Source organism: Carettochelys insculpta, chromosome 19, assembly GCF_033958435.1.
Source record: "Carettochelys insculpta isolate YL-2023 chromosome 19, ASM3395843v1, whole genome shotgun sequence".
NCBI classification, from domain to species: domain Eukaryota; kingdom Metazoa; phylum Chordata; order Testudines; family Carettochelyidae; genus Carettochelys; species Carettochelys insculpta.
The window spans coordinates 20670296-20694951 of record NC_134155.1 but is presented as its reverse complement, the minus strand read 5'-3'; the positions used below and the strand labels follow the sequence as shown (position 1 = coordinate 20694951).

The 24656-nt window shown below is 40.7% G+C and overlaps 1 protein-coding gene across 1 annotated transcript; it reads right to left on the bottom strand.

The window, feature by feature from the left end:
• Positions 1–656: 656 nt before the first annotated feature.
• Positions 657–23047, bottom strand: NIPSNAP2 (nipsnap homolog 2). Its single transcript, XM_075013762.1, has 10 exons — positions 22889–23047; positions 12889–13028; positions 12731–12776; positions 10283–10377; positions 7100–7170; positions 5760–5900; positions 4977–5008; positions 4385–4479; positions 2783–2866; positions 657–1959 (listed from the first exon to the last, which is right to left on the bottom strand). Exons 1-10 carry the CDS (start codon positions 22984–22986, stop codon positions 1895–1897), a joined length of 867 nt encoding a protein of 288 aa, XP_074869863.1. The 5' UTR covers positions 22987–23047; the 3' UTR covers positions 657–1894.
• Positions 23048–24656: the final 1609 nt, after the last annotated feature.

The following is a 24656-nucleotide window of genomic DNA, read 5'->3' as shown; positions in this document are numbered from 1 at the left end:
ATGTAAATTACAGGCTAGCACATCAGATTCAGCCTAGTCTCCATTGTCTAGCATTGCAAAGCCATCCAACAGTCAGTCATAAGTAAATAGCTCTACTCAGAGGCCTGGCAATAGAATGAAATCAGAAACATGTAGCTCCTAGGTTCAAGACTGATGTACCAGCAAAATGTTAAAGCTTGCAATGGCAGCCTCATACCAGTGTTGTTCACCCCTTGCGCCTGAGCAACAAATGTGTTCAATAATCAAAAGCAAAAATATCCCCTTCCCCCAGCATGATAAAATTAGCCTGGATCATTTGAAGCCATGACCTGCAAACAAACATTGGGCTTGATCCTGTAATTCAATCTGTCAAGATCAATCACTATATCCTATATGGAGATCTGCTGGCTCTACTTGTGATGCTGCACATCAGCATGTTATTGAGGGATCAAACCTGTGGACATATTCCCATTCCCGCTTCCCAACACCATGCACTTTTGCAACTTTACATACAATTTCTAAATAAGATATTAAGGAAATATCAGCTGACACCATGTCCCAGTGGAAGTTGTAAGCATCTGAAAAAAGAGACTTACCTGAAATACCATAGACCTTTCCCTCACTTTTTCCATAATAAACACCATGCAGCTGATTGGAGAGATGGCGAGGCAGCAATATTTGAAAATTAAAAGGATTTTATTGACTGATGTTATTTCAGAAAAAGTCATTGAAATGTACAAACTGGACATTCAGTATGTGATTTGTACATACAATATATTACAGTGATTCTTTAAGTAGTTTGAATAGCCATTATTTTCGCTTACAGAAAGATCTCATTAAAGAGATACTAAAAAAGTCAATGTGCTCTAATCTAAAAGTGAAATCAGAACCAAACTGGACATGATACATTGCTTTATGCTAATCATATTGACTCAACATGCACCATCATCACACATAGTTTCACACATACCTACTGTAGTGAAACACCTGATCAAGCATATATCTGAAGCCATGATTGCTTATTAAACAAAACCTCTTTTCCTGGCCTACAGAATTATTTTCATAAAAACCATGATAAAGAAAATAGGAGTGAAAGTCAAATTTCACAGCAGTGTTCCTTGCAAATGTCTATTCCGATACGGTAGATCATACAGCCCAAACCATTGATTAAATAATTTCATAAAATTAGTTCCCAATATAGACATCTAGATAAATGTTTGATTTGTTTATTTCTACTTCAGAGTCATATCTAAATGGAATCCACTGTTGTAGATTTGTAATTCCTTTTCTACTAATACTTGTTCTTTGTTTATAAGTTAGAGTAGTTCAATAATCCTATTGCATGTTATGATTTAAATATTCTCAACTGGTTTGTAAATTTAGACTTACTGGTTCAATTCCTGATAAAACTGATAGAATGGTATGACTTTCTCAGACTGAAAGCTTTGTTTAACTCTTTTATTTATAGGAACCAACCGACTTTGTAATAATTACTGACCAAAAAAAATCAAATGTACAGTTATTTTACAAAAGCCCACCTAAATGTTAACAATTTCCTCCAGATTTAAATACAGCATTATTCCAGCTTTAAACCGCAGATGTGCAAGTCTTTCTTTGCTGCTACTGAAACATGATGAATACACCATGAGAACACACCATGTACCTCTATGCCTGGCTCAACTCAAGTATCACAGATGAGCTGGGTATATCTCTGAGTTCTTAAACTACAACCTTACTGTTCTTTCCACGGTACTTTTCTAAAGTATAAAAAGTCTTCAGATTCTGAAGAAAAGAGGTTTCTTTGACAAGCTTAATATGGTACTTATGTTTCTTTGACCATGATATATGACACATACTGTCAAATTAAAGACAAATATTTGTCACTTTAATCTACATAGGCACAGATAAGTCAATTTTACTGAAGTGGTGATATCTTCAAAGGTATCATGATTCTGGACTCCATTTCTTGAATAAGGGGCACTGAAAAAAGGAAAGAAAGTTCTCATTTACTATTGATTAGTAATGCTGCACAGTCAACTTGGAGTTCTGTCAAACTCTATGGCTAATTAGTACATGTCAAATCTTTACTAATCCCAAACCAGCCCCTTGCCCTGTCACTGAAGATTATTAGTTCTGAGAGAAGGTGAAGGAAAAAAACCCCAAAAGTATGTAACAGTTTTATTTAAACTCAGGGCTTTGAAGACAAACAAAAGTTACATTTCAGAGAGACTTAGGGTAACTTGAAGTTGTACCATAATATTTCCATTGTAATCTGAAAGAATAAAGTTTGAAGTATTTAGCATAACTACATGCCAGATTTGTTATGAAAGGTAATTCTGAGATCAAAAGGTCCTGGCTCCAAAATTTACTTTCTTTCAAGGAATTTATTTCAAGGGGCACTGATGTTTCACATGATAGCTTGTTAGAAGAAAATCTAATGGATTCTTTTAAATATATATTTCACTATTTACTGTATAAGTTTTTTTTATAGACAGGAAAGTAAATCTTTGAACAGATCTATTCCTTCAGTAGATGTTCTTTAGTACAAACATGTTTTAATGCAAACAATTATACAGGACCTACATTGATTTGCTGATGTACAAAAATTGAAAATGATTACTTAAACAACTGACTTTACAATGTTGTGAAATACACTAACATATGGAAAGAGGTTGCAACTGACAAACATATCAACAAAATAAAACATTTATGGCAATGTAACTTGATAAAAACCACAAGGCATCTCTGTCCATTAAAAAAAAAGTTTACTCCTCGTACTTTTCCAATTTAGTTCAGCTCTTACCTGTGTAATATACTAATTCATCCCAGCCAGGTTTATGCCATGCAGAATTCCTTGTATCTTCTCTAGACTGAAGGTCTTTGTAAGCTAGAAGGAAAAAGCACATACACAAAATTTAGTACTAAGTCAATGTGCTGCTGTCCATAACTATCATGCTTTAAAATATTTAATTCTGTGGTTAAAGAGGCTGCAGATGGTGGGAAGAAGGGCGTAGGGGAGAGTTAAATTCAGGTGCTTCTCTTCATAAAAAGGAAGAGCTCCAAGATCAGTGGAAAAGGGGAAGACAACCTGCTTTTTTGCTTACTCTTACAGCAGATATGGAAGCAATACCATGTGATTACCACAAGGCTGGAGCACCCAGGGTTTTGCTCCATGTGGAGCCCTCAGGGAGCTGCTCTTCCTGATAGTTAACCCTGGCAAGCAGTCCTAAGTATTCATAGGAAAGTCAGTAAAAGTCACTGCAAGTCACTGGAAATTTAGGCTCTACCCTCATGCTGCATAGTTCCTTTCAAATGGAAGTGAGATGTAAGTGTGACAAGGGATGCTGGTGGCAGAATGGGCATTGATTGGGCTTGGATACTACAATTACAGCTGCATTAGAAATTGATTGGAGAGATAATGCAGCATACAGGGACTGGATCGCTACATAGATGTTCTAGGATCCATGGTGCTGGAATCCTTGAGGTCTCAAGGCTACCGCACACATTTCTTCAATGAAGTTGTTTGATTGTGAGCATCTGAGGACTGTCCTGAAACTTTTGGAAACTACCTACTATGCAGTGGGTCCTACTGCAATTAAAGAAATGTTAAACTCTCTATGCTTTGATGGAAGCACACAGTGGTAACTGGAAGAGATACAGGTTGAACCTCTCTAACTAGTAACTCTCTTGTCTGGCAAAATCTGTAATCTGGCAAGATTTTAATTAGCTCAACAGCCACTAATCAGTGTGGCCAAGTTTCCTGTGGTCCCATGAAATTTCTTCACAACTACCAGTCCCGGCTATCAGTATCTGGTGCTGTTATTTAGCTGTAACTTACTCCTAAATGTCTTTTCAGAGCCCAGTAAACAGTGGAAGTGTTGGTAATGCTGCTAGACAATACTGACTGCCTGTGGTTAGGCAAATTCTCTCGTTTGGCACTGGCCAGATCTGGAGCATGCCAGACTAGAGAGGTTCAGCCTGTATTTGATTTTTTTCTCCTCCCTGTGGGAAGGTATGGTTTTACCCCCATATTAAATTTTCAACTAGTAACTTCAGTGAGAGTTTGGCCTGGGGGAAGAGACTGCAGGACTGAACTCATTACATTTACTTTACTTGAAGCAAACAGAAAGACTGTAGCAATAAGAAAGGTTAGTGATGCTATGCTGTAATTTTGATCAGAAGTTACAAAACGGACAAGGAAATGTCAATTTTGTGCTTTTAACTTTGGTAACTAAAACTGCAAATTAAATTTAAAAAACCCTTGTTGATACCAGAGTTCAGTTCAAGTGCTTCTCTATGTATTCCACCTTTCATTCTCCCAGATGAGCACAACAGGCCCTTGTTTTAAAGATATGTTCAGTATATTGACAGAGAAGTGTGTGTAGCAGAAAACAAAGAAGCCTACCCCAAAGATGGTGAACCATATATAACTGTCCAATTTGTGAGAAAAATCCTCCGATGGCTTCATTATTGTCCTGTCGGAAACGAATAGCACGAGCCCTACACAAGACAAATGGAAATAGATTAGAAACAGTAGATGGGCACAAGAAAACTAGTGGTGATTGGAAGGAAATCAGTTAGAATCTCAAATATGTAGGCATTGTACTGTAGACTCCAGAAAAAATTCCTAGCAACAAGCCATAAAAATATAAACTTATTAAACCCTTTTAAAATTGGAGACTCCTATCTGTTAGATTGCATGCTGATCAACTAGTAACTTTAACCTTTAATTTTGGACCCAGTATGAACACCTTGATCGGCTTTTAAAATGACAAACAAAAGAGCTCCCAGCACTGTTCAGGGAGGTACTCCCTTTCCTTCCCAGAAATTCATGCAACAAGAACTAGTTTGTCAGAGTTGCACAGGACTAGCCCATTAGCTCAATGCATCTGGCAGGGTTTGGGGATTGTTTTGCCACCTCTGCCCTTGAGGGTTTTTAGCAATGAAATGTAGTTAATAAACAACTCACAGCACACAGCGCAGTGAAATACACTTACCAGTAGTTGCCCCATTCGATCATGGTTCCAGGCTGAAAGAAAAGGGAAGTTGTTGTTTCAGGTCTAGTATTTTAAAGAAAACTAGAGCATTGGGACTGTTCTGTGGCATATTTTTGAAAGCGGATATGACAGAAACAGAATAATAAGCAAAAATATGAAGGGGGTGATGGTGGAAGAGGCCCTTCCTTCCACATTTTACCAACTGACAGTGTGATGCCTGCTGCTTGATCTAAGCACCACATTATAGCCATTCATCATCTTCTGACTTAGGTAAGCTTTATAAGGCTACCATTCCAAGACTGTTAACATGCCAAATGAAGGAGCCCCTCGAGTGACAGAATGCCCTCCTTTCCTCTAAGACACTGCACATGCTGCCTCTACTGGGTCTTTGGAAAAAACAAAAACAAAAACCCAACACCACCCCTCCTTTATCAAATGCACTTATTCTTTTAAGTTTAACTTAAACTTACAACTGTACATTCATCTGCAACTACACTGTTCAGTGATATTCTCTTACACATATGCATGCACTTTTTTGAAGTCCATGCATGGCGAGGGTGCTCAGCAACTCTCAGGAAGGGACCAACATTCTATAGGTGCCTTTATAGCTGGATTCTGCCCACTGAAGCCAGCTACACTTCTGCCATTGACTTCACTAGAAACAAGGCTAGATCCTTTGCCCTTTTTTTGGAAGGTCTGTTTTTATTTTAGACATGTACATGGGGGCCTTGAATATTTTCAATTTTTAATCATTCACAAAAGAAAAATACATTTGACACTTACTCTAAGTTGATATGATCTCAGTTCATAAATATTAGGGCCCTCTCTGGGAACAGGCTCATTCCAGAAACTGAACTCCAACAGAAGCTGGTTCTTGCGAGAGAGAAGCATGTTGCCCCTTTCTTTGCGAAACTCTGTGAATTCCTTAAAAGTAACAGTCAAACTTTAATATGTTACATTAACAAATTCTGCACTTCTACAGAACATAGCGGCTGAGATTTTCAAAACCACCTTGGGGACCTGTGCACCCAGTTCCCACTAAATTTAAGGGTATCCAAGTTCTGTAGGCAGCTTTGAAAATATCAACCAGACCAAAAAAACATCACAATCTATATTAATTTTTGTCCTGGGCATTCTGAGTGTGAACTGGTTAAATGATGCCAAACTAGGCAAGTAAAGTCCAGTGGGGCTATTTTCTACAGCGTCTACACTGAGTAGCTTCATGACAATCATTTAACTACACAATTAGATGGTGTGTATTGTGAATTCATTGTTTTTTCCACCTGGGATGGTGCCAGACTTGTTAAAGTGGGTGTGTGGGATGGAGGAGGATCAGGGTAGGAGAAGAAAGATGTAGGACTCCAGAGGTAACTCATCCTCCAATACAACAAACGACTAATGCAGTTGCATGTAAAGAAGCAGGTGACTCAATGAAAGCTAGCAGACATTCTTCCATGCTTCCACACAGCACCTAGGGTCACTGACTATGGAGCAGCTCACATATACAGAGTTGAAGGCTCACACATACAGAGTTGAAGGCTCACACAGTAGTCTGCCTGCTCAAGTGTCTCTTATCTGCTCCCATTGTGTTAAGTACAGGCATGGCACTAACAGATCTCACCAGTCCCCAGCATGTGACCTTCTAGTAAGTGGGCAAGTGGGGAGGAAAGAGTGTCAGCAAAAATCATGTAAAAGAGCATAATGAACATTAGACAGGAGAGAAAAAATAGACAAGGCAAGAGAAAGTGAAGGAGCAGCATTACGTGAAGGGATATGGGAGGGAGGCAATTCATAAACTACTAACACCAGTTTGCACTGCTACAATGTTTTTCAGACAAGGAACTCAAACAATTATATAAACATTAAGGTATTGACCCTCAGCACTCACAAGGTGTGAGAGTGCTCCATTATACAGATGGATACAATGAAGCAAGGAAAGATTAATTCACTTGCCCAAAGTCACAGTCTGACAGAGCTGGAAACAGACCTTAGGAGCCCAAACTTCTGGTCTTTTTCTCTGACTGCTAGCATATATTCTCTAATGACACTGTGAAAAATATTTTTCTGTAAAACATTTAATATTTCTAGCTAAAGTTTAGACTATAGTCTTCATTCAGACTTACTTTATTTTGTCGGAGTTTATTCATGACCTCAGTAAGAGCTGGATAGCCTCCCTCATACCGCCAGAGATGTACTGAAATAGAAATATACCTTTTTAGAGGCTCAGGATATTTATGGCAAAAAACATAAAACACTATAATTTAGTGCAGGTAATTAACATTACAAAATGACACAAAAGCAAAAACTTGTTATGTTCAAAAGGCATTCTCACTGCAATACAGCAGAGACATTTGCTTTTTGATAAGGGGCTTCTCTTGACATTCCAGCAGCAGATGATTTACCCTAGAGGTAAGAATGTACAAAGATTTCTGAAGGGCACTTAGATGTGATACTTTTATGTGCTATAATCAAAGTTGAGCTTCAATTTAAAGCAGTGTCTTATGCCAAAAGTGACTTGTTGCACAGCCTCAATTGATAGTAGCACTGTGGTAGCACTTGCATTTCAAGTAACTTCTCAAGCAGAAGGAGCACAAAGCTTTTTTGTGAGATAGTTATATAAAAAGATGCCATTGTTAATTTTAACTCTTCACTGACAAGAGTCAAATCTTCAGAAGTACACCAAGAGCATCCCAAACCCTCTAACATATTTAGAACAAGAATGACTTTCCTCATCAAATTATAATTTCAAAATGTGTGCATATTTTGACCTAAAACTTGGCAATGCCCTTTAAGTGGTCTGTGTTAAGCCATCATTACAAGTTTTAAAAACAGCAATGTTAAAATATTGAGACTTCCATTCCCACCCTCTTTTCTGCCATCTTCCCACATAGGCTCACAAAAGCAACCTTTCCTCCAATGGAGATGGAGTGGGTGTGGCTTCCTCTGAATTAGTTAATGCTGCTTCTTGCATCTACCAGCAGTTGGAACTAGACACTGACCTCAGGTGATTCAGTTGCCAGATATGTGCTGTTCCCGCAAAGAGCCAAACTTGGAGCCAGTGTGTGGTGGCCTTAGTGCGCCAGGCTAGCTACTTTTGGTGCTTAACGTCTAGTACAAATATAAACTCATCTAGCAATAAACTTGTATTGAACAAACTGGAACATTTTAATCTGCTGTTTGTTATGTTGCTAAGATGGCTGGCACAACATTTTTAGTGGGCTTTGGAAATGGTGGTCTGGACACACACTGTTAATATGCTTCAGGAGTAAAAAGGAGATTCTGTTGAGCAGTGTTTTAAGTTTATTATCCTCCATATCACATTTTCTTTTTCTTTAAAGATAGTCTTACATGCTAACAAACTTCTGTCTACAGATATCCCCTCACTTGTGGCCAATGCTAATAATCTAACGTATTACAGGCCCACTGACTGGGTGGGAGGTCAGGCTGGAGAAGAAAGGGGGCGAAAGCCCCAGGGCCTGTCAACTCTAAAGGGCCTGGGGTTCCTGGCCACCACTGCTGCCACAGTAGTGGAGGCAGCTGGGATCTCAAGCCCTTTAGACTCGCTGTGGGAATGCCATGCTCCAGAGCCCCTGCCATGCACTCTGGCCAGCTCCGAGGGCCAGTGGGGAGGGGTGGGTTGGCTGAGTTGTCTAGGCAGCGCTGGAAGCGGACTGCTTCAGCCCTGCCCCCTGTGCCCAAGGCCATGCCCCTTTCAGGATCATGGAACTGTCCCCCTCCACCCCAATGCCCAGGGGCCTGGTGATCCTGTTGATTCCCCTGAGGTACTGCAAATACAACTGCAAGTAACATGCACATTAGCACATACTCTTGTAGTTGAAGCAGCAGCACTGATATTAGCATAGCTTTGGCAACAGCGTTTGTCTTCTGCAGAACTAACAAGAGCACATTACATGTTTCCCAGAAAATAAAGGCTTCTGCTATACCCTCTTTGCAGGCACCAGGGAATGTTTTAAAAGCCATTTAAAATCATGTAGACTTCTCCCCATACCAGATTACAGCACTTCATAGTTACAGAGCACCTTTCCGGCAATTTGAAGGAAGGTTACATTTTGATCCTGAATTACTGGATGCTGTCTATTTAAGGGAGTGTATCAGTATCAGTACAGGACACAATTTGCCATGAGACAAGAATTCCATACATTATGGGATAACTTTTAACGCTCTGCATGGCACTATTATGCAACAAACACAATAGGACACAAAGTCAAATTTAAGCTTTTAAAGTGGCTAAGTTCTCTCTCAACACACCTTTAACTATGGTCTTTAAGCTTAAAGTTGCTCAACTATGATTTGCGCCTGCAAAGTAACACAGGTATTAAATGCATGTAGGTGCAAAAATATGCATGAAGAAGAAGTGGCTGGTACCTACTGCTCCTACTTCCTCCAAGCATTTCTGAGCACTGTCAATCAGCTGATTCACACTCTTTCCCCACTCCCACTCCCTCAGTTCCATCCCCTCCATCTCAGAGCTTGAACCTGTCAATCAGCAGAGTCAAAGTACTCCGGGAAGGGGAGATGAGGAAGCACAGGTACCAATAAGCTGATTCACAGTGCCCTGGAAATGCTCAGAGGGAGGGGGAGTAGGAGGGATGTGGCATGCTGAGGAGGGAGGCAGGGAAGAGGCTGGGCAGGGGTTTGAGGGCATGGCCTGCAGTGGAAGGGAGTGTTGAACAGCCCCTGGCAAAATGAAGTGGCAAATATTTAAAACAAGGGCACATGTGAAGCTGCACACCACATTGCAAGAGCCATGCACTTCCTCTGCTTCTTTGTGTTACTTTTGCTGGGAACTTTATTTGCTCCTAATAATGAATCACCATGTTGAAGAGGCATGGCAAAGGGAGAGAATCAAGTGCAATGTAGTTAATCATGTTCTTGGGCTCACGGTTAGAGCACACGCCCAGTTTCAATCTTGCAACCCATTCACATGAAGGAGGGCCACTCATCTAGCCCACTCACTAGCCTGGGCTGCCCACCACTGCCATGTATTGTCACCCTCTCACTGAGAAGAGGTAAAGAGTATTGACATAAGTACACAAATATGTTTGAAAGATAGGGTTGCCCGAATTAGTATATTTTCAGAGTCAACACTTCAGCGTCAAATTCAATCTGATTAAAAAACAAGCAATTTTAAAGTTAATAGACAATTAACCAATATTTTATGCAATCAATAGCACTCATATCCTCAAGTACACTGTTAAAGGTTCATGAACAACAGTGATGACTTAAAAGAACACCTCCCAAGCACACATTTTACTTGTACTTTCTTTTGTACTTCTATCTCCTACCAGCCTGATCTTGCTCTCCGTACCACGTGTTCCAAGTCCCCACCAGTGCACACGGGTAGTGTTTTTCTTCATGAATCTTTGGCAGCACCTCTTGACTTAAAAACAAGGAATACAGACACTACGTTGCATTTCCTTTAGGGAGGCTACATTTGATACGTATAGTAAATCATATTATGCCACCACAAACTCATTTATGTCACCTTATGTTCATTATGGTACGAACATTCACAAACTTATTTTTTCAGAAGAGAAAGCAGAAATACAAAAGCTTGTAGTATACAGGAAGATCCAATCACTACAGCTCTATGTAAACTTAACTGTCATGCCATGCGTCTAATACAGCGCATGAAATATTAGATCTTTCGATGTGAGCCCATAAAACACGTGATGTTACCTGGCAGGTTACCTGATATATTAGCAAGAGGTTCCAGTCTGAGGGCGTGCTGTACACGTACATGACTTGGTTCAGAAACACTTAAAAAGGTTTCTTTCTTTAGTAGCGAGGGTACGACACAGAGATGGCAAAGGATAACTTGTCTTGGGCACTAAAGCTCTATAATAATGATGTTTTTATCATGCCAAACAAATGAGGATAATCAATCACTTTGTCTGCTGTACAGAAGTATAGTCAAATGCTAGCTGCTTCCTGTAGCATTACTGAACATCTGAAAAAGCAGACCTAGTCTGAGACTAATACATCCATTAGAGCACAATGTAAACAAACAATATTAATGGCACAACTTCAAACTATCCTAATGCAAAGGGAAGATAGGGAAAATAGGAAGAGATCAAAATCTTCATCACCATGAGTCAGCAGTATATAATGTGGATTCTGACATCTCAAGCTGAATTTTTGGAGATACTGAGAGAAGTTCAGGGAAGCTACAGATTTTCAATCCCCCCAGTCTTAAAATGGATCCAATTCTCTTCTTCCTACTTGAATATTTAGGCTGACTTTGATTTGGAAAGACCAAATCAAATACCACTTTCAGCAGACTTTCAGCAGCTGTTGTGTATTTTCAAGGAAAGGTACGGGGCAGTTACATCTCTGCTATAACTTAACATTTATCTATTTGTTGAAACAGTGCCAGTCTCCATTTCTCTCTGCCATATAATTATATACTTTTATACTGAGCTGCTTGAGCATGATTTGCTCTTCTCTGGGTATTTTTTTAAATTTGAGTAAGGAGAGGAAAACAATCATCCTGGAAACTACTTTTTTTAAAGATGACCCCTTTGTGTAGCAAAGAACCACCTCTGTTTAACTGAAATGAATAAAATGTTTTTATCTCCAATACATTCTCTCTTCTTTGGCCATTGAAACAAGGGATCATTCATACTGTATTACAGATATACAAGTGCTTGTATCCAAAGCAAATCAAAGCACTTTAAAAAAATTAATTTATGAAGCCTAGAAGAACCCCTGTAAGGTAGCAATATATTATTCTCAGTTTATAGATGAGTAAATGGAGGCACACATAGAGGTCAGATAACCAACTCATGGTTACATGGAGAATCCTTAACTCTTATGAAAGCAGAAGGCAGGAGCTGTGACCTCCAGCCTACTGTTCTAGTGAATAAATCAGACTTAAAAAACAAATATTAAGCTATCACCGTCTTAAAATGAATGTTCATTTTAACTGATATCCTCACTTAAATGATAATTTTTTATTAGGAAAAAACTACCATTTTGAAACACGGGAGGCTCTTGTTTCCCAATTTAAATGTGCGGCAAAAATACAATTAAATCAGAATCAACATTTTCTCTAACTAGTCTTTAAATTAGTACATTAAAAAAAAACAAATATCAATACTTATTTTTAAGCAACAAAAAAGTTTTTGGAAATCCTATATAACATCCATTTGGGTAAAATTCATTGCAGATCAAGCCCACGCGAGAATTCACAATGCCTCTTAATGGATGGTTCTCAGTAACGTCACTTTTCACAGAAACATCAGGGTAACTGAATGTCAAATCCAGGGATTTTATCATCAGTCTCAAAGCTTTACTGTCATTTGATATTTAGTGGTCCCTCACAAGTGACAATCCCTCCCATCTTCCAGTTACAGGTAGTACTCCCACCAGGTAGATTCTTACATTGCAGCTGAAAGAAGGGCAAGCTGGGATAGAAGCATCTGCCTAAAAAGGTTGCAGCAGACTTAAAACAACCAGGGGAAGGAGGAAAAGGTGCAAGTGTGTCCTTCTCATATACACTCAGAAAACAGCACCTGGTGCAATTCAATCAAGGAATATCCCAAAAAAGGGGTGGTAGCAGGGGAACTGAAAAAGATGCATCTGTGCCAGATATCCCCAAGAAAAAATGGTTAGTTCACAATCATTCCCTTCTTCCCAAATTTAAAAGCAAACCACACACACAAACCAATTTAGAGAACCCCATTGCTCTGATTCATACTTCAAAACCCACGACGTCTAAAATATGAACTTACCAAAGTTTGTTGTAGGCCTCTAGGCATTCTGGCTTTACATTGTGAACTGAAGCAAACAAGCAAACAAACAAACAAAAAACAAAACAAAAATCCAATTAGAAAAGTAGTAGCAAAAATAAAATAAGAAAAATAATGTTAAATATAAAAATATCACGCACACTGTATTTTATACAGACTGCTGGTCTCCTTTTTGGCTAGTAGATTGGAATGAGCATCTTTCCTTGGATCCACTTTGCGAACAAAGAGCGATTTTAGCCAGCTGTCTTCACCTGCTCTTTTAGTGGATGACGCCAGCGCCCTACACATCAATGAACACATTGCATTGTCACTGACTTATTAAAAATGCACAAACAGGAGGAAATTCAGTCAAGACCAATTTTAACATAATATGGTAACATTTATAGAGGAATGATGCTATGTCTTTCCATTATCGCACCTTTCCAAGGTGTAATATTTACCCATCAAGGTATAAGTCTGTTGAAAAGGCTTCCTGGGATGGTACCAAACTGGTGCCAATTTACTTCCCATTTGCTTCCCCTTGTGGAGGAAGCGCATGGAAGCAATACTGCCATGCTTCAGCTAGTTGCAGCTGATGCATCAGACCCAAGAGCCAGCGCAGCCAAGCATATGGCAAGTATTTATGACGATGCTCTAACTTATACCTGATTATAAGCCAGCTCCAAAACATTGCAAAACATAAAGCTATGTTTGCCTTCGGCACTGATTAGGCTTTGTAAGAGCAGAGAATGGAAGCTGCTGCGTATCTTTTCTTTTAAATTAACTTTGCTCAAGCAAGGTATCTACATCTGCCCAGTAATATGAAGAAAAAATGAACACCCTAATGCACGCGCATGAGAAAAGACAGTGCAAACTTTGCTTCAGTTACTGTGAATGGCACAGTAAATGTAACCTTTGTTCTTGTACTTAAGAATGCATCACTTGAACAGAGGAAATGCATGATAAACATACTCTACTTTGGGAATAGAGTAGAGTGTCAGGAGTCAAGTGGGTGCCCTGATTTTAATTTTTGAACATCAAGCCACTGTAATATTCAGGACTTTAATTCATTTTCTTGGTTCAATATTTACAATTTTTCCTCGCCTAGAAATTAAGTTGATTTTGACAGACTGTCTGAAAGCCTCGCTAGTTTGACACGTCAGTTTGTGCAAGTAGTCTGAAAAAAAATGCTGCTATTTTTTACTTTCTTACAACAATACATGATAAAAATCACAATAGAAAATGTGGTTCTTCTTAGAGACTACATTATGGGGTGTTTTGGGGCCTTTTTCAGTGGTAAAAAGACATCAGAATGGCCAAATGATGTGCACTAGCTCTATCTAGGTCAGTCTTCTAGACCAGAGTTTCTCAACCGGGGTATATGTATCCTTGGGTGTACATCAACTCATTTAGGTATTTGCCTAGTTTTACAAATGGCTACATTAAAACACACATCTAAAAGTTCATTGACTCAATGACTTGTTTCTCCTGTTTCATATACCCTATGCTGAAATGTAAATACAATATTCTATGCTAATTCATTTACTTGATAAGATGGTAGAAAGTCGGTAAGTTTTCAGTAGTAGTCTTCTGTGATGTTTTTGCATATTTTTGTAAGCAGTTTTAAGTAAGGTGTAATCTGGTGGTATGCAAAACAAACCAGACTCCTGAAAAGCATACAGTAATCTGGAAAGGTTGAATGGCACTTGTTTTAAGATCTCAGATTACCTTAGAACCATATTGGTCAACCAGTGGTACGTGCACCCTCCGGGGTATGCAAGACAAGTCTGGGGAGTACTTTTAATTTTAAAAAAGAGGTACTCTGTTAAAAAAAGGTTGAAAAACACTGTTCTAGATGACCTATGCTCCATCCAGAGTACAAGAGTTTAAAGAAGAAAGTGAACAGCAGCAAATAAAGGATTCGGTCTTCCAGTGCTTCTTTATAATGTACAAAGGTGGTCTTGATCTTACAATATTTTGCTTCCACCTGACCCCCCGTTAGAAGTATTTGCTTTCAGCTTCTCCCCTGTTCCTGAATGACTGTAGGGAGGATTTTCAATTATTTAACTATACTTAATGATTCTGGAGGACGTTAGTTATTGGCTGGGAAAGCCATAGGACAGATTACAGTTTCCAACTCTGATATATTTCAGGTCTTCAATAGCCTGTGATAACGTTCCAGAAAAAAAGTGTTGGAAAAAAATTGCTTTTGGAAAAATAGCACTTTACTGGAGAAAGACAATTTCATGAAGAGCTTTTAAAATAAGTGTTTTCCTGATCACTTTTAAAAATACATAGAACACCTCCCAACCAGTGTTCCTTCTAATTTTTTTCCATTCATGGGCAGAATAAATTTTGTTATGATCACCACAGCATGTGCAGATGTGCACCACCAATAGAAATACAAACTGCTGGCTGTGGGTGCCCTGCTAATCAGCTGGGCTGCACCTGAATCTCTCGAGTGGCCCTCCATCTTGGAGCTATGTTTCATACAGCATTATAGACAGCCTACCATGGAATTATTTTCAGTCCTTTTCTTAAAGCATTCCTAAGCACTCCGTTTACAGGGAATACTGACCCCAACTTTCACTTTTAATACCATTAACATTGGGGAATAAAACTGTCAGTTTATATTGCTTATCCTAGCATCATGCTGAAATTAGCAGAAGACCCATGTGACAGCTAAGAAAAGAATAGCTGGGTGACCTTCAACACAAAGAAGCGAGAAGAAAAATCCCCACTTCTTGAACACTATTCACTTTCTGACTCCATCCAAACACACTGTTGCATAGAAAACAAAAAAGCAGTCATGTAGCACTTTAAAGACTAACAAAATAATTTTGTGCTTTCACTTCTTCAGATCTGGTGATAGTGCTGTCCTGGAAATTGTACTACAGTTACTATTGATAGAAAGCTAAACAGAACACTACTGAACAGTAGTATTGACAACGACTTAGTGCCAGAGATATTGCCTAGGGGTAGGGCTAAGGTAGGTTGATCTGTAACCTTTTTATATCAAATACCAATGCAAAAAGGCTCACAGAGCCAGCATAAATTAGGCCTTCTGTCAGTCTACTTTATGGAGCTGATTAGTACTTAGCTTCTCTGGAGGGTGTTGGGGGGATTAGTTGATATTTGTAAATCTCTCAGATAAAACAGTCCTAAGTAATCATGTATCGGAGGGATAGCCCTGTTAGTCTGGATCTGTAACAGCAACAAAGGGTCCTGTGGCACCTTATAGACTAAACAGAAAAGTTTTGAGCATGAGCTTTCATGAGCACAGACTCACTTCATAATCATGTTTCCTTCCTCACTTGTAAACTAACAGGAGCACTATCAAAAGCAAGAACATGCAGTTATGCAGATGCTATTGGATAACCAAGCCCTCTGCTAATAGACGTGAATGACTTTGTTGTGTACCACATAAAATTAGAAGCTAGTTTTCTCTTTATTTCTCAGTGAAATAGTGATGTTAATAATACTTAGTAAGTGTATGGTATATTTTATCCAAGAATTTCAAAAAGCTTTAAGAACCTTGATTAATAAGGTGTTTTTATACACTTGCTAAATAGCATTAACAATATTTTATTTATAAAGATAATGCAGGTTAGGTTAACATTTCTGAAAATAAGACATTTATTCTGCAACCCAAAGTCAGACAGCTAGAATCTGATTTATAAATGTCCCGAACACCTGCAGCTGCCACTGACAACAAAAATCATTGGTGCTCAGCTGGTAAATCCTGCCCCATGTGTGTGAAGAGAGGTCTGAAGCTAGTGGCCATTGTTGAGAAATTTAACCTGTTTTGCCAAGGCTTACTACAGAAAAACTAGAAACTGAACCCAACTTCCTTGCCTGCTAGCCTTGGACTTAAACTGCAAATCCACCTTTCCATTTTAAAACCACCCTCCCCACACAACCTTTAAATGTGAAAGGCATTCCCTGTTAAGTTTACAAAAATCTGAAGGAACCAAGTCTTGTTCTGAAACAAGTAGGTCCATCTTCAGACAACACAACATTTTAGACATGTCAAATGCTCATAGGTTGAAGCTGGGAGAGTTATCAAAAGGAATCACAACGAGTAACAGAAGAGTCAGAAAAAAGATAATGCTACATAAGGGCATTTAGCCCACAAACTACAGAATCTTGGGAAAATGTTTGGCAAAAGCTCTGTGAACACAGTGTTTTCGTTGGGGGAGAGATGGGGAAACAGTTTTAACTCCCTCCACAGAGATACTATAAGGCACATAATCACACACTTGTAAGTTTAAAGACAAATCTCATTGAGTTACAGCACCAGAGGAGGGAAAAAAAAAAATTATGTATCTTAATGCTGTAATTCAAAAAATAGTAACACATTTTTAAAAAAAAATTCATGTCTGATACAACTGGTGCTACTGAATCTGAGACTAGACTTGAATGTCAGTACGCATGGAATTTTCTTAGCTGAGGACTATTCAACTAAAAATAAAAGTTGGTAAATTAAAACCATCACCCAATTTAATAAGTATTGCAGAACAGTCACCTTCTCAAGAGTTTGTAAGGGACAAAAATGAAAGAAATACAATAAAACTACAGCAAAAGAAAGCGGCTTTGCATGACATATTATTAAGTAGGTATGGTATTTGAACACTATAAAAGTAGTATGATTACCTCTCTGCTCTGAAAGTTACTACTTAGTAACAGAGAGAAAGCCATGCTAGTCTATATGCTACCAGAACAAAAAAGCAGTCAAGTAGCACTTTGAAGACTAACAAAATAATTTATTAGGTGAGCTTTCGTGGGACAGACCCACCTCTGGTATGGCTATGGTCTGAAGAAGTGGGTCTGTCCCACGAAAGCTCACCCAATAAATTATTTTGTTAGTCTTCAAAGTGCTACTTGACTGCTTTTTTGTTTTGATTCTTCTTAGATGTAATCCTAGTAGCATATAGAAGGAGTCCTCAATTCCTAGGTGTAATTTATGAGAATCCTACAGTGCTTAATGTTTTTAACAAGAACACTATCAATTCAAATGTGAGCAACATTTAGAATTTGAGGGGAGTCATTTTAAAAGAGGTTTGGTCCAAGAGGTATCTCCATTAATTTGTTTTCAAACAGAAGCATCTTTGTCCAGTGTTGTCAATCCAAAGAACCTCAAAGAGAACAGACTATAAATAAAAGAGAGACTGACTTTAATGGTATTGATTGTTATGTCCTAGTGGAATGCAACAGATAACAGCATATAAATTGAAAATAACTTGGATTTTTAGAATTCTTTGATACAATAACTGAACTTTTAACAAATGTGCTTACAGTAGGAATTATAAATTGATGGTATCCCCTTAAGCTCTCCATAGCGTTATTTTTCAGTAGCCTGAAGTCTTATTTCCTTAACAATTCTGATCATTTAACAAAAATGGATACTTTCCCGTGTTTCTAATTAATCTTAAAATCAGCATGGATTTTATGAACAGTATCATCCATGTTAGCAAAACTCTGAGACCTGTCTCACGACTACAAAGCCAGTATATGTGTAGATCTTATATGATCTGCTTTCCACCAAAAATATGCCAGCTACAGAGAGATGGATTTTCTTTGAAGGATATCCTGACTCCTATTCTGAGTTCTGAAAGAGACCACAAAGACCCAATTAGGTCATCATCTACTCTAACGTCTTTACAAATTCAGATACCAGTGCTGTGCACACATCACTGGAAGATCATTCCAGTCTAACAAACAGATTCCAGCAGCAGAAGGGACCATTGCCAAAGGACTTCCCCAAAATAATTCCTTGATTTCTTTTAGGAAAAGCATCCAATTTTGATCTAAAAATTAAAAAAGCAGTCAAGTAGCACTTTACAGACTAACAAAATAATTTATTACGTGAGCTTCATGGGACAGACCCACTTCTTCAGACCATAGCCATACCACAACAAACTTAATATTTAAGGCACAGAGAACCAAAAATAGTAATCAAGGTGGACAAAATTCAGAAAAATACTTATCAAGGTGAGCAAATCAGAGAGTAGAGGGGCAGAAGGTGGGGGAAAGTCATCTAATTCTTGACTCTTCCCCTCTCTGCCCCTTTACTCTCTGATTTGCTCACCTTGATAATTTTTTTTTTCTGATTTTGTCCACCTTGATTACTATTTTTGGTTCTCTGTGCCTTAAATATTGAGTCTGTTCTGGTATGGCTATAGTCTGAAGAAGTGTGTCTGTCCCATGAAAGCTCACCTAATAAAATTATTTTGTTAGTCTTTAAAGTGCTACTTGACTGCTTTTTTGTTTTGATAGTATATAGACTAGCACGGCTTTCTCTCCGTTACTCATCGAAAAATTGTCAGTGATAAGGATTCTACCATCACCCTCAGTAGATTGTACCAATGGTTCATCACTCTAATAGTTAAACATTCATACCTTATTTCCAGTCTGACCTTACTGTCTGGAAATGTTTCCTGAAATATTCCACCAGATTATAAAATAGGGTTAAGAAAATAATACTTGACAACATCACTGTAATAAGGATGTGTTTACCTCATGGATAGAGGGTAGGTATATGGTGTTTCCAATACAGCAAAACATGTTTGGTTTTCTGGGAGCTATGTTTCTTACAGCATTACAGGCAGCCTATCACGAAATTATTTTCATTCCTTTTATTAAGGGATTGCCCGATTTTGCAGGCCCCAAGCCTGCAAACAGTTATAAGTACTAGAGTTAACCGTATGTGTAAGTTTGCATGAACAAAACCTACAATGGCACCTGTTAGGTAAACGATCATGCAGTGTGCAATGGTGGGTCCACTCTGGGCTGTACAGAGAACAACTGTTTAGCGAATGTGTATAGAATATTTTAAAACTGCTAGTGGCTTCTGTAGATGTTAAAAAATATCCAAGATTTCCAAGGGGCACTGTCAGGTTAAAACAATGTAAAAAAACAACTTTCCTTATTTTGGAAGCACGACTGGTTACTTGTTAATGAAAGTATCGGAGGGGTAGCCGTGTTAGTCTGGATCTGTAACAGCAACGAAGGGTCCTGTGGCACCTTACAGACTAACAGAAAAGTTTTGAGCATGAGCTTTCATGAGCACAGACTCACTTCATCAGATGCTGGTCTTGGAAATCTGCAGGGAATGCTCATATAAATATATGCTCTGGCTTATTTATACCTGGCCCTGCAGATTTCCAAGACCAGCATCTGATGAAGTGAGTCTGTGCTCATGAAAGCTCATGCTCAAAAACTTTTCTGTTAGTCTGTAAGGTGCCACAGGACCCTTCGTTGCTGTTACTGAAAGGGAACGTCAGCATTTTGAAAATCTTTCTTTTTCACTTCTGGCATTATTCTTAGGCTATGTCTACACAAGAGACTTTTCCCACCAAAATGGTGCTTTGGCTGGGAAAGCCTATGGAGTGTTTACACGCTAAATGCACTTTGTTGACAACTATCAAAACAAAAAGCAGTCAAGTAGCACTTTAAAGACTAGCAAAATAGTTTATTAAGTGAGCTTTCCTGGGACAGACCCACTTCTTCAGACCATAGCCAGACCAGAACAGACTCAATATTTAATATTCTGGTTTGGCTATGGTCTGAAGAAGTGGGTCTGTCCCACGAAAGCTCACCTAATAAACTATTTTGCTAGTCTTTAAAGTGCTACTTGACTGCTTTTTGTTTTGATAGTGTATAGACTAGCACGGCTTCCTCTTGGTTACTTATTGTTGACAACTGTTGATGTAATTGGGCACATCACCTGGCAGCGTTATACCTCTCCCCACTCAGGTATAACACCTCTCTTGACTGTGTTCCTTCAAGAAAACAGACACAAAAAGGCTCTGGGGCCCTTGTGAGCAGAGAGGGCTTTCAGTTCACTGAGCAGCCCTGTTTGCAGCGCTTCCAGTCAGCTGTTCTGTGGAGAGAGGGCCAGGCAGCCTGGCCCGCTCACTATTGACTGAGCAGATTGGTCTTTCAATCTGCTTTTATAGAATCATAGAAGAGTAGGACTGGAAGGGACCTCGAGAGGCCATCGAGTCCAGCCCCCTGCCCTCATGGCAGGACCAAGCACTTTCTAGACCATCCCTGAAAGCCATCTATTTAACCTCTTCTTAAATATCTCCAGTGATGGAGATTCTACCACCTCCCTTGGCAATTTGTTCCAGTGTTTGATCACCCTGACAGTTAGGAACTTTTTCATGATGTCCAACCTGAACCTCCCTGCTGCAATTTAAGTCCATTGCCTCTTGTTTTATCCTCAGAGGCAAGGAAGAACAAGTTGCCTCCCTCTGCCTTATGACACCCTTTTAGATACCTGAAAACTGCTATCATATCCCCCCTCAACCTTCTCTTTTCTAAACTAAACAAGCCCAATTCTTTCAGCCTTTCTTCATAGGTCATGTTCTCTAGACCTTTGATCATTCTCGTTGCTCTCCTCTGGACCCTCTCCAATTTCTCCACATCCTTCCTGAACTGCGGTGCCCAGAACTGGACACAATACTCCAGCTGAGGCCTAACCAGTGCAGAATAGAGAGGGAGAATGACTTCTCGTGTCTTGTTCACGACACACCTGTTAATGCATCCTAGAATCATGTTTGCCTTTTTCGCAACAGCATCACACTGTTGACTCATATTTAGCTTGTGGTCCACTATAACCCCTAGATCCCTTTCTGCTGTACTCATTCCTAGGCAGTCCTTTCCCATTCTGTATGTGTGACACCGATTGCTCCTTCCTAAGTGGAGTACTTTGCATTTGTCCTTATTAAGCTTCATCCTGTTTACCTCAGCCCATTTCTCCAGTTTATCCAGATCCTTTCGAATTATGACCCTATCCTCCAAAGAAGTTGCAACCCCTCCCAGCTTGGTATCACCTGCAAACTTAATAAGTGTACTTTCTATGTCAATATCTAAATCGTTAATGAAGATATTGAACAGAACCGGTCCTAAAACAGACCCCTGTGGAACCTCACTAGTTATACTTTTCCAGCAGGATTGAAAACCATTAATAACTACTCTCTGGGTACGGTTATCCAGCCAGTTGTTCACCCACCTTATAGTAGCCCCATCTAAGTTGTATTTGCATAGTTTATTGATAAGTACATTATGTGAGACCATGTCAAATGCTTTACTGAAGTCTAGGTATACCACATCCACTGCTTCTCCCTTATCCACAAGACTCGTTATTCTATCAAAGAAAGCTATTACATTGATTTGACATGATCTGTTTTTAACAAAAAATGAACGGACACAATCTGTCGACAAAAGTTTTTCTGGGAAATCCCTTCTGACAGTCACTTCTGCCGAAAGAGCCATCGTGTGTAGACATAGCCTGAGACTGAAAAACAATAAAAGGCTAGCAAAATGATTTATTCTCTGATGAGCTTTTGTAGGACAGACCCAGTTCTTCAAATTTGAAGAAATGGGTCTGTCCCACGAAAGCTCATCACTGAATAAATCACTGTTACTCTTTAAAGTGATTCATTTCTGCTGCTTTGTTTTGTTGGAGTACAGACTAACAGGGTTACCTCTGTTACAATAAAAGGCTGATCAGTTTCACCTCTTTGTTCTCATGGACTAGCTCAGTGCAATGGGTGGCAGGTGAAAACTTCAATTTAAAAAGTTGCCAACGTTAGATGAAAACATACAGGGACACCCTTCTATCCACCAAGTTTTCTTTTAGCTGAAAAGTATCTTCAAGTTTAACACAAATTCCGTGCACTTGCCCGGATGGCATTCCCCTAAGGGAGAGAGAATGGAAAGAAAGACCGAACTGTACCCCCGCTCTCCAGCCAACACCCAGGGTTTGATTTCTGTTGTAAGCAAACATCCAAGTTAGTGGGAAAGTGAAGTTAACAATAACAAAGAGACTCCTCACACCCATCCCACCAGGCATCCCAGCCTGAGACCGTGTGCAGCCTGCCCCCTGTGGGTGCCTAGGGGGCAGTGGGTTCCAGGCTCATAGGGGCGGGGGGGGGAGTGTTTTGTGGCGGGATCCCCAGTACAGCTGGCGGGGGGTGCGAGGACAATACATGGGGGCAGGGCTGGGGCCCGCGTGTGACCTTGAGGGAGCCCCCGGGCTCGGAATGGCAACGGGGGACGGTGCGTCTCCTGTCTCGCAGCCCGGGGGGTGCAGGTCACAGCCGGGGAGGGGCCGGGGCAGCGTCGCAGGCCCGGGGTCCCTCCCGCCGTGCTCACCTGAGAGCCAGGCCGCCGCGGGCCGGAAGGCCAGGCCCGGCCCTGCCCAGCCCAGCGGCTCCGGCCAGGCTCCGCCGCAGCAGCACTCGGGTCGCCATCTTGCTCCAGCCTCCTCCACCCAGCTCCGGACCTGGGGAGGGAGCTTGGGCCTGCAGTGCCCGCTAGGGGCGCGAGCGGGGCAGGGGAGGAGGGTGGGGGGCTTAGCGCTCGGAGTGGGGCAGCCCCCGCCCACGCCCTTTAACCCTCTAGCTGCTGGGCGTGGTACCCGCCTGCCTGCGGCCTCCCCCACGTCCGACCCCAAGCCTCTGAGCCAGACACCTGCAGCATCCGGGGATGGAGGGACTTGTGGGCACATCTCCTCAGGCCTATTTTAACCCACCCCCTAAGTCCCTTGGGCAGGGTGACCACACTGCTCAATGGGAAATATGGGACACTGGCCCAAGGCGAGGCATTGGGGATGGGTACGCCGCAGCCTCCTGGCTGGGGGAGAGAGGGGCAGGGACTGGGGGTAGCTGCCCTGCAGAGGAGCTTCAGAAGCTACCCCTGTGAGGCGTGGGATGCTGAGGAAAGAGGCGGCTGTCCCCTGCAGGGGCTACCTGGCAGCAGGAGCTGCCACTGTGGGTGCCAGGGAGTGGGGCAACTGCCCCCCGGAGGAGCTCCCTAGACACCGGGTGCTGAGGAGCAGGAGCCCTGCAAAATAGGGAACAAGTTGTCCATTTTCATAAAAATGTCAGGATGTCTATGAGACCGTTTAAATACGGGACTGTCGTGGTAAAAACAGGGATGGACAGTCACCCTACCCTTGGGGTTTATGTTAGTGCCTCTCCTCATCCCTTGGGTTTAAGCCCACTGTTCTCAGGAGACTAATTCTGCATCCCCATCAACACTCTAGTAAGGAGACCCGCATGCTAGGAACAGCTCTGCCCTCAGCTGCCAGCCTTGACATGGCCTTTTGCCATTTTCTACTAGTTTGTTTCCTCTGTAAAATAAGGAGAATACTTTGCACATGGATGACTGGGAGAGGGGCATATGTGCTTGCAAGTTTGGGGCCTAAAGGACGTTGGAACTCCTGAAGGGGCAGCCAACAGCAGGAGGCCATGGCAGCTGAGCTGCATTCAGAAGTAGAAGATCTGAAATCTGACTTGCAGAAAACTTTTGACAGTGAGTCTGACAGTGCACAGGGCAGCTGTGAAACAAGCTCCTGAAGTCAATCCAACAAGGAAACTGCATCTCTTGGTGATGTAGACTCAGATGAGGAGATCTGTGTGAGTAAAACATCAAAAGCAAGAAGGTACTCCAGGACAGTGAGAGCAAAGGGGAAGAGGACGGTATTTTCCTGAGATCAGTATAATCTTTGTGGTCTCCAATCAGCAAGACAAAAAGCCCAACTGCCTGCAGAAGTCCTTGCTCTGAAGGGCTTACAGTTTAATGGTTGGCCACGGGGTGCTGGAACGATTTCTGTAGCGGGAGGCTGCTGGGAGCCACTGAAGTAACCTGTAAATCTTGTATATCATGGAAACCCCTACAAGTTAGGGGATGCTACAGCACTCCCCACACTGGTAGTTCCAGCACCTGTGGTTGGGTGGCTCTTCATACTGTGGTTCTTCTCATGAATGTGTGATAGAAGCACAAGTGTTTTGTGTTATCTGTTGATTGTTGCCATTCCAATAACTTATTACCAGGATGCTTTGGTTCAGCAACATCTGTGATCCAGCAAGACTATGGATGTTCCTCCACCAGAGATCCATGGTGGCATGGAGTTGGATGA

Coding starts and splice junctions, on each gene's coding strand:
- NIPSNAP2 (XM_075013762.1), bottom strand. CDS start 22,986: ATGGCGACCCGAGTGCTGCTGCGGCGGAGCCTGGCCGGAGCCGCTGGG. Junction 10,378..12,730: donor GAGGCCTACAACAAACTTTG/GTAAGTTCATAT, acceptor CTTGTTTTTAAG/TCAAGAGGTGCTGCCAAAGA. Junction 1,960..2,782: donor TGAATTAGTATATTACACAG/GTAAGAGCTGAA, acceptor TCCTTTTTTCAG/TGCCCCTTATTCAAGAAATG.